Consider the following 13,386-nt stretch of genomic DNA (forward strand, 5'->3'; position numbering starts at 1 on the left):
TCTTTACCATCACTTTTGATCTTTAATGCATCCTTGTTGACTAAAAGTAATCATTACTTAAAGAAATTGCACCGATCACAAGCTTTTGAACAGCAGCGGATGCATATCAGAGCAGGAGGACATTTTATTTCATCATAATCACAGGAACGGAGAGAGTTTGCTGCAAAAGTATGTTTGAGCATCCAACTACAGTGATGTTTCAGAATCAATCAAAATAACACGATTCCATGTTAAACGGCACACAGCGAGCCTGATTATGTTGTTTATCGAATTCGCATGACAATGTACCGCGCGTGCAAACAGAGAGACAGCACAGATGCGTATCAGCGTAACAGTCGACGGGAGACCAAGAAAACAGAAAATCTCTGATAGCGTTTGGAATTGAAGGAAAATTGAGCGTAGCGGCCCCATCACTCGGTGACAATTTCAGGGCTTTTCCACTTGTCAAAAACCTGACGACAAAACAGCAGCCTCCGATACGCTGGGTTACACCGCAAACAGAGCTTAATAAAACCTGCCCAACAAACCCTACTGCACTAAACGAAAGGCACATTTAAAGGGACGGCGCACCTAAAATTCAAAAACTGGCCATCTGCTCATTCAAAGCCTGTGTGAGTTTATTTCTTCACCCAAACACACAACAGACTTGGAAAGCAGAGCACAAGTCATATGGACACTTTTATGGTGCTTTTCGGAGCTCGAAAGCTCCAGTCCCCATCCACTCCCATTGCAAGCTTCACATTTTCATTTTTAGGAGAACTGTTGTTTTGTTTAGCATAAACATTGAACATCCTGACAAACCAGCCCGATCTCATCGCAATTTGTACATATTTTACGAGGTGGCTAATTCGTACGAATACGAATTTTTGCTATATTGTACATATTTTACGAATTGCACAATTTGTATGAATTTGTACAAAAGATTTATACCTAACCCTGCCCCTAAACCTACACTTGGGATGTAGACAAGTTGTACGAATTAGTCACCTCGTAAAATACATACGAATTGGTCGTGAGATAAGTGTCGGACAAACGGTTCTCAGTTAACACTTCACAACTATCATTCACGGCTATCACCTCCGACAAAAACATCAATACCGTTGGCAGTTTACACTCATTCTCTGAGTGATGGGAAATCTGTTTTGAGAGATCTCAGCTGAATTTTCACCTCTACACAATCATGCCACAGGCATATAAACACTCATTCACTCGCTGCCGGTCAGAAACGGGCTTGTGATTAGCCTGTAATTTCTTTTCCCGCATTTGCAAATTTGCAACATTAGGCACAAGGGCACATTTAGTGGAGAGCTTGTGATCGGCTCATTATCATCGATTTTTGAAGTTGTTGCTCACTTGCCGTGTAGAAATGTTCAGAATTGCATACTACCATAAACCTTGTATAATTTCTGTAGTATGCTGTGACCCTCTCTGTGAAATCCAGGCTAAAGTCTCAAAATCTAATTATGAGATAACAAGCATCAAAGTTGGATTTCAACCATTAATTTCACTATAATTTCAATTTTTGACATGGCCTTACTCAGTCAATATTAAAGATATGAATGTTAAATTTTCACAGAATGTTCTTTACCTTATGAAGGATGATTTTGTGTAGAAAACAGTAAATCACAAAAAAATGACTTTAGCTGGGTTATCTGCATATGGAATATTCTGGAAGGTCTGTGATATTTGCTAAATTGCGAGTACGTAACCAGAACAAACTGCTTGGAATACTGTATCCCATAATGCAATGCTCTCACCTTGACCTTTACTTTCCATTATATCTGGAAATAAGTCATCAGTTTTTAATTATTAACTACCACAATTTATTTATGATCTCCTTTTTGATCTGTTATTTGAGTGGTCTGCCAAAATTTTACACAAATTTGAATTAAAATGCAAAACAACCTGTTTCCGCGATAATAATTGGATGCATCTAGTTAAGGCAAGACACTAAACAAAGCACATAGTGCACTGGTCAATTTTGATTCATCTTTCGGACTGCTGGAAAGAAAACCTCCAAAATACATATTTAAGTGTCTATTTTATCGCACTTCTATTTATTTGCATCTGTTGATTTATATTGCAATATGCAGTTCAGCAGCACCTGAAATACAACAAACTTTCCAGTTTTATTCCTATCTAGGCTATACTCTGAGTGGTTTTACAGACGGGTTTCATCATATATGATTAGGACTGATTTACATTTAGCATTTTATTCATAGCTTTTTTTTTTTTCTGGCTGTTGACATTTTCTGATTTATAAAAAGACCCTCTTTAACTCTAATATGTCAATGAAATGAAAAGAATTTTGAACCTTGTTTGGTACAATGTTCTAGTAATGTATGCAAATGAGTGCACATTTAATTAGATAATGCCTCATTTGCATAATGTATACATAACATTTCAGAAAACATTCATTGTTACAATGCAACTGTTTAATGTATTGTGATTAATCACCTGGGAAAGTATGGTGATATCTATTAGATAACATTTCATCCCATTCACCTGTAGTGTCTTGTTATAAGAAAAAAGTAGTAATAAAAATAGTAGGCTGTCTGTATTCCATTTTGAACAAAGCCGTGTTGTCAGCCCTAAATAAACCGAGCGTGTTATTATTTGTTCAGCACCAGCTAACACTCACATTGTTTCAATAATATATGCATACACACCCGCACGTGTTCATAACACACTTGCACACAACGCTTAATATGGGTAAACAATCGCTGGTTCATTCAAGCCTAGCAACTATAAAGATGAGACCAGACTACAAAAAAAACTACAAATTAAAACAAGCACTGCTGATAATCACACATAAACTGGAATATGCATCAATACAAGGTCAAATAATTAGAAAATACAATAAAAAATAAAAAAATAAATACATTCAGAAAGAAAATTCAAATCCTAAAGACCTTTGTGTACTTTGCTTTTGTACTTTGGCCAAAAAATAAAAAACAAGAAAAAAACAAAAAAACAACATCAACAACCAATCGCTTTGGGTTGTGATGCTTCAAGGAGATTCAGAATGTCAATTACTAAAGAAATGGTTATAACCTTCATAAAAGCCCCAAACGCCTGGTAGTTAAGCATCTTGCAGCCGTTGGCTGGTTGAGGCTCACATACTGAATAATTGAGTCAGGAGTCAAGACTTGTAGCAGAAACAAAAAAAAACTCAAACTATTAAGCATGCTATATTGCCCTGAAAACACACAAAGCAGCACGCTGAAAGCACAATTGCTCTGTTGAATCGGAAGAGTTCAGAGCAGCTCAGAGTTCAATGATAAGGAGAACAAACACCCTGATTGCCTTATTGTGCCTCGCTAACGTGGAAACCGTTAAAAACCCAGCAAAGACAACAAAACCCAGCATTTTGTCATCCCATTTGTGACCGAAACACGGCAAAAAAAAATTAAAAAAAAGATTTTTTTCCAATTTTGCTCTAAAATACCAACATTAAATCATATCAGCAAATTAATAAATGAATAAATAATTTAAAAAACACAAACATGCAAAAATACAGAATATAAAAATTTAATTAAATATTCAAATTAAATTTATATTAATATATGCTCAGATATATAATAAAAATATTTATTAAAACATACATAAAATATTGCTTATATATTATATTAATTATATATTTAATCAAATTATTATTATTACAAATTAAATGCAAAAATTTAAATTTTACAAATCTTACAGATATATTAGATATCTATTATACAAGATATTTCCAATGTCATTTCAGATAGAGTTCTCAGATGATCAGCAAAATATTATATTTGTTAAAAAATACAAGAAATATATAATCAAATTACATACATAAAATCTTGTAATTAAATATTTCATTACATTTACTAGCATTAAATGTAATATTAATATCGCATATTACATATTACATTCTAAAATGTATAATTTATTGGTAAGATTGACAATTAATTTAATAAGATATTTACAATATCCTGAATGATTAAATGTTTACAGATAGATGGATATATTTTTTAAATGTTTACTTTTTAATATTTTTACTTATATAATATATATACGAAGAGTTCATTTGCAAAAACTGATAACTCCATTTTAATTTTCAAATTTTTTTCAGAAATCACGTTTTTGTTTATTGCGCATTCCAAGTAATATCAATCAAACTGCAGTTGGGTTGTTTTGATTAAGTAATAATAACAAACAAATACAGGTAATTTACATAATTAAAGTTCTTTTTTTTACATATTAAACACTTGTTTTTATAGCAAAAGCAGATAACTCCAACAGTCTACTGTAACTCCATATTTCATGTTTTAAAGTTAAAAAAACACTCGTTCAATCTTTGTAATCTCCTCAGATGGCAATGTAGATGCCTGACAAACGTTGTTGTTGTGATCATAAACTGTATGGATGTGATTACACGCAATACACGGAGCTTGTCCCTCAACATTGTAACGCGCTGCTTTTGCAAAGCTCCGTGAAAAAGTTTCAGCTTTTATTTTCCTTTTACGCCCTGAAGAAGATATCACAGGTTCGTCGAAATTATTCATCCTCGATCACTTTTAGTCAGCTAGCACGTCTTTTCAAAGTGAAAGCAACCTTGTCACCTGACCTCAATACAGCGCGCTGATTCGCTAAAATGGACTTACTGGCTTCTGTTCAAAAACAACAACGGCGCTTGTCGGCTTCTGCAGTAAATGTAAAATATCAAATATTACAAATAAATTATACAACATCCTGAATGACTGAAAACAGACACAATCTGAGCATGTCCAGATTTGCCATCCATTCGTTCATACACAGACAGCTCTTGATAAGCATCTTCCATAAACCTCCTGCAAGCGTCCTGTATTAGATCAGTGAAGGGAAGTGGAAATATAAAACTTGTAATGGAGCTTCGTCATTGTAGCAAATCACACGATTCCACCCCCAGTCTTTACACAACAGCAGCAGATATGAAATTATACTCTTTATGCAATTAAAGCTGCAGTTAAAATAAGCCGCCGCCGCAATCTTAAACCAGCATTTTTCACTCAGACTGAGGGACTCCTTAGCAACAAGAAACCAGAGGCTCTTCTCACTTCAAAAATTTGGCTTTACTTCACCTCCTCCCTCCTTCGGTGGTCCGACGAGTCTCCGGTGCACGTGAAAGACTGTGTGAGCCAGAGACTTACCATGAGGAATTACAAACACACGCGTGTTTGTGTCAGGCCCTAATCACATAATGAACATGGCATAGATCAGCCCAGGCCTTGCACTATAAATAACACACAGAGCTGGCATCAGGAAGCCAACAATCACTGGCCGTTCGTCTTCAGACTTCTGCAGGATACCTGGATAGTGAGTTAAGCAGGACTATAAGCCGTCAAATATCTGAGGGAAAAGGGCATAATGGTAACAGTCAGACGCATTAGATGCGTCTCAAACGTGCCCGTGGTGCTGATATGATTAGGCAGACAGGCAGACTAACACAAAAGAAAACTGTAGTTGACTGTGTGATCTATGAGGAACAAGCTGATTCTTGTAGGCTGCTTGCGTGTGCGGATTACGCACTTCAACTGCCGCCCAGGAATTCAGCGAAACGGAGATCGGTTTACAGTGGCTCAAAGATGCTTGGACACTTTCAAAGTTCTGAATGTCATTGTATTATAACATTATTCCCATTATTAAAAGTAATGGTTCACCCTCAGGTCATTCAAGATGTAGATGAGTTTGTTTCTCTGGATTAGATTTGGAGAAATGTAGCATTATATCACTTGTTCACCAATGGATGCTCTGCAGTGAATGGGTGCCGTCAGAATGAGAGTCCAAACAGCTGATAAAAACGTTGCAATAATCCACACCACTTGTCCATCAGTTAACATCTCGAGAAGCCAACAGCTGCGTGTTCGTAAGAAACAAATCCATCATTAAGAAGTTTTAATTTCAAACTGTTGCTTCTGGCCAAAATACAAAGTCGTCTGGTCTAAAACAGGAGAGAAATCTGCAAAAACAGTCCAAAACAGCTCTAAACAAATATGTGGGTGGATTTTGATGTGAGAGACAACAGGACTTTTTTTACTGAAGGAAGTGTTATTATGAATTATAGACTTGCATTGATACAAGTCTGTTATTACCTTATTTGGAAGGGTTATGAATAATAATGTGGAGCTCTGCTCTGATTGGCTGCTCATTTCAGTAGCTCACACAGCAAACAGCTCTACTGTCCGGTGTGAAGGATGGAGAGATTAGGCATCCAAACTTATATGTCTGAGCCTGTATCAGACGAAGATACAGATTTTGAGAGATTTTGCAAGACGCTGGTGGCTTGAGAGAGAGTTGTGAGTGAGAGCGTGGACGCAGCCTCTGTGTTGCCAGATCACTTTAGTTTTGCCACTTTAGAAAGTTAATAAAGTAGGACGTTGCAGTTTAGGGTCAGCGATATCTTTATCTTATCTTAACTGCAAAAGATTTTTATTTATCAGTTTTTGTTTGTTTTAATAGCAATATCTAGCAACACTTCATCGATGATTGGGCTGTGCAGGTCCGGCTGGCCTAGAACATGGGCTGGTATACCTTATGCAAATGTTGGGGGCGTAAATATTAATGATACCGACTGTGTTATGTTGGGATTCGCCTCTTTTTCAGTGGTCTTTTACACGCACGAGATTTACATAAGGAGGAGGAAACAATGTTGTTTGAGGCTCACGGTATTTCATTTCCATGTACAGAACTCTTATTATTCAACTATGCCAAGGTAAATACAGTTTTCCATTCTATGGCACCTTTAAAACATCTTAATGATGGATTTTCTTTTTCTTAAAAACACACAGATTTTCACTTCCATTAATTGGTGGGCTGGAGTGGTGTGGATTATTGTGATGTTTTATCAGCTGTTTGGACTCTCATTCTGACGGCACCCATTCACTGCAGAGGATCCATTGGTGAACAAGTGACAACAAATACTACTTCTGATTTTTTTAAACTTTTTCTTTGTTACCTAACTAATGTTAAAACATAACACCTTATTGTAAAAAGTTACGAAAATATCACATCAAGCATAAGCTTTTCTGAGAACTAACCTCGCTTTACTGAGCCATATTTGTAATGTCTTTCAATCACCTTGGTCATTTTCAGTGGATGTATGAAGTTTTCCTCAAGTTCAGCCACAAAGAGACAAAAAAGTTTTTTGTCTTCACTTTTTAGTTTATCTATTATTTCATTGTTTTAAAGGAGTGCTTGTGCAAACTCTAAAATAAACGTTTGTACTGTCTCTACTGTCACATTTTAATGTGGCTAAAGTGACTAAATGCTTGTGAATGAATTGAAAAGATCAATGAATTAAACTAATAAATGCAATGAAAGGCTCTGCCTTCACACAGAGGATCTGAATGATCTTACTGCATAATCAGAAAACATAATCTCATGTTCCCATTAATAGCAGAGTAACAAACGCCACTGATCTAACCACCACGGTCCATTTTTTTAAGCAATCAGAGTATCAAACCACACATACTGTAAATTCCAACCAACCATTCTTTTTTTCAGCTCATATCTAACAGGAACAGACAGTCAAGTCAAAAAATCAGCACAATCATCTTCCTGAAAACATGCACTAAGCATCTTCTGGTGGAGAGGTTGTAAGAAATCACAGCTATTGTAATATTCGGAGATGGCAGATGGGCCGAAACAGCAATAAAGTGTTGCATCACTTGCTCCTTGCAGAGATTTGGTGGTTCCTACTGCCACCCCGACACATGCTCACTTCACATTTACAAAACACCTATTGTTTATATACAATATTGCACAAAAACATTTTAAAAAAATTTAAAAAAATAATTATATATATATATATATATATATATATATATATATATATATATATATATATATCTATATATATATATATAATTAGTAATATAAAACACAACTAAATAGAAATATTAAATATTTACTATTAAATAATAAATAAAATGTTTTATTTAATACCATTTTTTTTTTTTTTTTTAATACTTCATTTGCAAATAGTTACAAATCTCGATTATATTTTTTAAAAATCGTCAAACGTCAAAACCAAAAAGTATGGCAGTAATTCAGATATTGGCATCATACACCTGTAAACCGCATGCTAATGGAAAGCTGAAGGTGTGACCCTGTCTGCAGCTAATTCTTAGAAAAGTTCAAGCTCTCATAGGAAGCCTAGCTCTTCTCATTTCTGCATAAATGCATCAACGCATCATGTTAAACTCAAGCGGACAAGTTCATAAGCGCGCATTCAGATCCAGTGCTGCAAGCAACACACCCGAGCTGAAGAAGAAGAAGAAGGTTGCAGAGACAATTTGTTACTGAACAACACCGAAACAAATCAATGACACATGCATCCAACAGCATAATGTCACAATATGAGCCACCGGACTCTGATGGAGACTATAACGCAATGCATGATACAGCTGAAATGCCTGAAAGCACAAACCTGTCTGTCCTTTCCCGAGGGTCTTTTCTAAGCGGTACGGTCCCACGTAATTGGCATGAGGGGTAGTGTTGTTTTCTTTCCCAGACAATGACATTTTTCCCGTCTAAACACACTTCGGGTGGCGTTGCAGTTCTTGGGATACAGCAATCCTCTTATAGCTGCGCTGCGCTGCACCGGAGGACGCGCTTTACTCCAATTGAACGGTGTCTGCTTCTGTTTCTCCTGCCTGTCTCGGACCGATAGTCTGTGGTTGAGATGGGAACTGGGCTCTTTTGACCTTTCCTTCTCACGGGGTGAACCGGGCGGCTTAAGATCCGACTGGCATTGCGGAGACCTGCACAGCTTGTGTCCGCCAGTGGCCGGTCTGCGAATCCGCCGACGCTACTACGGCGAAGGCGTGCTAATTAATATTCATGAGCTGAGCTGAGCCATTGGATAGTCAGCCAGCGACGTCAGCGTGATTTAATTGATATTAAAAAGCACGTTTTTTTAAGACTGAGAAATTAAAAGAGGACCTTTAAAAAAAAAAAAAAGATTATTCATTAATTACATGAGGAATTCTGTATGTTAAATAAATACATGTGAATAATGCTATATAAATGACAACTGCAGTTGGGCTAATGTGTTTTACACAAAATATGTGACCCTGGATCACGAAACCAGTCTTAAGTCGCTGGGGTATATTTGTAGCAATAGCCAAAAATACAGTGTATGAGTCAAAATTATTGATTTTTCTTTTATGCCAAAAATCATTAGAACATTAAAATCATTTTCCATGAAGATATTTTGACAATTTTCTACCGTACATATATCAAAACTTAATTTTTGATTGTATGCATTTCTAAGAACTTCATTTGGACAACTTTATTGCGATTTTCCAGATATTCAAATAGTTGTAACTCAACCAATTATTGTCCTATCATAACAAACCATACATCAATTGAAAGCTTATTTATTCATAAAAATATAAATCTCAATGGGTCACTTTTTTTTTCTTTTTTTTTTTTTCACAATGTCCTGCAGTTTTTTATTTTTTAATAAATACAAATTTATTAATAAATTATTTGAATATTTAATGTATTTATTGATTTCATCAGCATTTATGTATTGTCATGGTTTACATTTGGCAAGTTGCTTTAATGTACATATAATCTACTAAGAAGCTAAGCCTTTGCCATTGGACGATGGCTGCGTGACGTCCGCAATCCCTAATGCATATTAATGAGATGCGCCTTTGTCGTAGTAGGGTTGGTAATTTGGCGCGTGAGCCGCAGCGCTTAATTTTGATTGACGGAGAAGCTCGCCAAGCATCGCGAGCGTCTGTGTGCCGCAACCTCAGTCAGTCAACAGCTGATGAGCTCTGACCGCTGATTGTTCTCTGACAGCAATGAAATGACTGTAAAATCATCAAGATTATTTTAATATAAATTTACATAATTGTATATTTTATTTTTTTATTTCATTGATGTTAGACCAAATATTTGTAAAACATTTTAAGAATGAAATAAATGAGGAATAAACGTATGTAAAATAAACAAACAAACTCATTTTACTAAATTTATTCCTGCACTGACTTTTAATAATAATCTATATATTCATTTATCAATTCAATTCTGTGAATATTTATTACACATTTTTATAAAATTCTATAAGTATAAAAATAGTATTTTATATAAAATTATATTAATATATAAAAATATATGATTTTACAATGATTATTTTAAAAGCATTTCATTGTTGTTAGACAAAATATGTAGAAAAAAATTAAGAATTAAATAAATTAGGAATTCTGAGAGAGAGAGAGAGATTTTGTAAAAAAAAAAAAAAATTAATTTCAGATAAGTAGTTTTAGTCCTTCAACTTATATTAGTTATTTAAAATTTTTTTTTTTTTAGTTTTTCATCAAATATTTATTTTATTTTATTTCTGATTTAAAAATAATTTTTAAATTACCAAATTTAACTAAAGATTAAAGTACCAAAAATTATTTGAATTTTTTTTAATTTTAAGATTTATACAGTCTGTGATTCAGATAAAATAAATTAAATTAAATGTAATAAAAAATAAAAGCTTTTCATTGTTCTTTCATTGTTAATTACTTTTTATTTTTTATTTTGTTTGCTATGATCTCACACATGTAACACCTGTACAGAGAAGCAGGTTGCAGTTCACTGAGCAGAGTGTGTTTATTTCACAACCTGCTGATCTCAGACCAGTGTGAGAGAGAGCAGCAGCCAATGACACGCCGACTCTGGCTCTTCACAGCTCTACATTACACACCGTACACATGCTCAGTGCCTACAGTGCTACACATACAGACACTTCAGCTGTAGCGTGGAATTTGAGACACACATGAACAACAGTTATGCTTGAAACTAAATGTCAGGAACAAAATCAGTTCCTCAAATGTGTATGTATGAATTAATTCAGATAAACTACATCCGCCGTGTGGGTGGGACTGTCATGTGACCTATAGATTCAGTTGTGTCACTTCAGCTCCTCATCTGTGGCCTCCCAGGATAGTAAATTTGGACATACTACGGTATAAATGTCAACATTCCCTATCAATCAACCAATCAGATCTTAGGGTTTGTCTTAAAGAAATAATTCACAATAAAAAGAAAATATGTTATTTACTCATCTATTTTAGTATTATTTAAATATTTTAGGAATTATTCAGCTTATATCAGCTTTATTTTTGTTTTAGGTTTTAGTAATGTTGTTGTGTTTGTCACTTTTATATTTCTACACTCTTAAAAATAAAGGTGCTTAAAAGGTTCTTCACATCCATGCCATAGAAGAACCATTTTTGGTTCCACAAAGAACCATTCAGTCAAAGGTTCTTTAAAGAACCATCTCTTCCTTACCTTTTTATAATCTGAAGAACCTTCTTTCGCAAACAAAGAACGTTTTGTGAAACAGAAAGGTTCTTCAGATGTTAAAGGTGCTTTATGAAGAACAAAAAGGTTCTTCTATGGCATCGTGAAGCACCTTTATTTTTAAGAGTGTAAATATAGCTTTGATTTACTTCAGTTTAGAGATTTATTCGGTTTGGAATTCAAAAACAGATTTTTTGAAGAATATTTTAGACTTTTTTACTATATTATTAAACTCAATGTTAAGCTCCAAAAAATGTGAAGGTAGCATGAAATTAATCTATAAATACAATATATACTATAATATATTCTATATTTATTATCTATAATTTGTATAACAAAAATTCTATAACATTTCCAATTTTCATGTAAGGTTTTAAGGTTTTCATCTAAAATTTAATTTAATTTAATTTATTTGTTTTATTTTATTTTATTTTATTTACCGAAAATGAGTTTTCGTAGTTTTAGTTGACGATAGCCGCACCGCTCCTCTTATCCTTACGAACTCATATTGCCTTTTCTTACTTCTGCAGAGCTCATAACCCAATCTAACAGAAATTCGTAACTTTTTTACATTTTGGTGAATTGGTGGCTAATTCGACTCGTACAGTCTTATCTGTATGCTTTTGTACAATTTGCTTACATTCCAGTAATGGTTATGTTTAGGGGTGGACCTTCATACTTACAGTGCTTTGTTTCTAAAAATCGTACGATTGACCTCATATGAAATCACCATCTCGTTAAATAGTTACATTTTATATGAGATCAGGTTGGAACTCAAAAAAAAGATATTTTGAAGAACATTTCAGAAGTTTCTGTCTACTCAATGTGGTCCAAAACCTTCAAGATTGAAAAAAAAAAAATTATCTGTACTTCTATCTATAATTTCTATAACAGAATTCTATAACATTTCCTATTGTCATGTAAGTTTTTCAAAGGTTTCATCTAATATTTATATTTTACTTAACCTTTATTTATTTCAGCTTTATTTTGATGATTTTTCATAGTTTTAATTTTAGTTAACAATAAAAACGCCCATCCTCATATCATTACAAAATTGTATGTTTTTTTTTGTTTTTACTTCTGCAGAACTCAACACGACACAATCTCAAAGAAATATGAAACAATTTTACGTTTTCACGAATTGCTGGCTCATTCGTCGATTTTGTACTTTTGCGGGGCCGTCCTTTGGGTGGTCCTGCAGCAATTCGTACATATTTTATGAGGTGGCTAATTCAAATGTATGTATTTTACGAGTTGCACAATTCGTTTGAATTTGTACAAATGACCTACACCTAACCCCGCCCCTAAACCTACCCATCACTGGGGTCTAGACAAATCGTACAAAATCGTACGAGTAAGGTCATACGAATCATTACGAATTAGCCACCACGTAAAATACGTACGCATTGGTCGTGAGATAGCGTTGTTATGCCCCATGATGGTTATGTTTAGGGATGGACCTTCATGCTTACTTATTTCTAAAAAGTGCATGTTTTCGTACGGAATCACATCATATATACTCACCAGCTCATCAAACATTTATGTTTCTCTACGAGATCAAGTTTTGAGATCAAACATTTTGACAAATATCTCTGAATTTTTCGTCTATAATTATTAAACTTAATGGGGTCCAAACGTTTAAGCTCCAAAAAGAATAGCATGAAATTAATCCGTACACCAGACTTCTGTATAATTCTTTCACATTTCAGAAGAAGTTTATACTTTGGATTAGTTTAATAATAAAGTTACAACTACACTACGTTTGTGTGAATGTTGTTCCAAGATCCACGAGAGAAGCTGATCCAGAAACACATCCAGTGAAGCCTCAGAGTCACCAGCCCCCAACTCTCACCTCCCCATCCACAATAACAGCTCTCAGTGAGGATCTCCCTTTGAAGCATTGAGGAACATCTGTACACGTTGTGTCTAATCAAGGTTGCCAGCGAGTCCCTCGCTCCCCTGCATCACAACGACTGTGAAATTAATCAGGAGGCGCAGCGAGCGGCCGCGCCATTTACTGTTTACATGCTGACGACCACAAACCAAATAAACTCGGTAAATAGCGTCCTC

At 34.7% G+C, this 13,386-nt stretch overlaps 1 protein-coding gene across 1 annotated transcript in view; it reads right to left on the reverse strand.

Annotated features, from left to right (window-relative positions):
• Nucleotides 1–8,800, reverse strand: part of brsk2a (BR serine/threonine kinase 2a) — a 223,527-nt gene extending 214,727 nt beyond the window's left edge. The window contains 1 exon segment of the mRNA XM_058766524.1: nt 8,438–8,800. Coding sequence (XP_058622507.1) covers nt 8,438–8,531 — 94 coding nt within the window. The 5' untranslated portion in view covers nt 8,532–8,800.
• Between the last annotated feature and the right edge of the window lie 4,586 nt (nt 8,801–13,386).

This window comes from Onychostoma macrolepis, chromosome 25, assembly GCF_012432095.1.
Source record: "Onychostoma macrolepis isolate SWU-2019 chromosome 25, ASM1243209v1, whole genome shotgun sequence".
NCBI classification, from domain to species: Eukaryota; Metazoa; Chordata; class Actinopteri; order Cypriniformes; family Cyprinidae; genus Onychostoma; species Onychostoma macrolepis.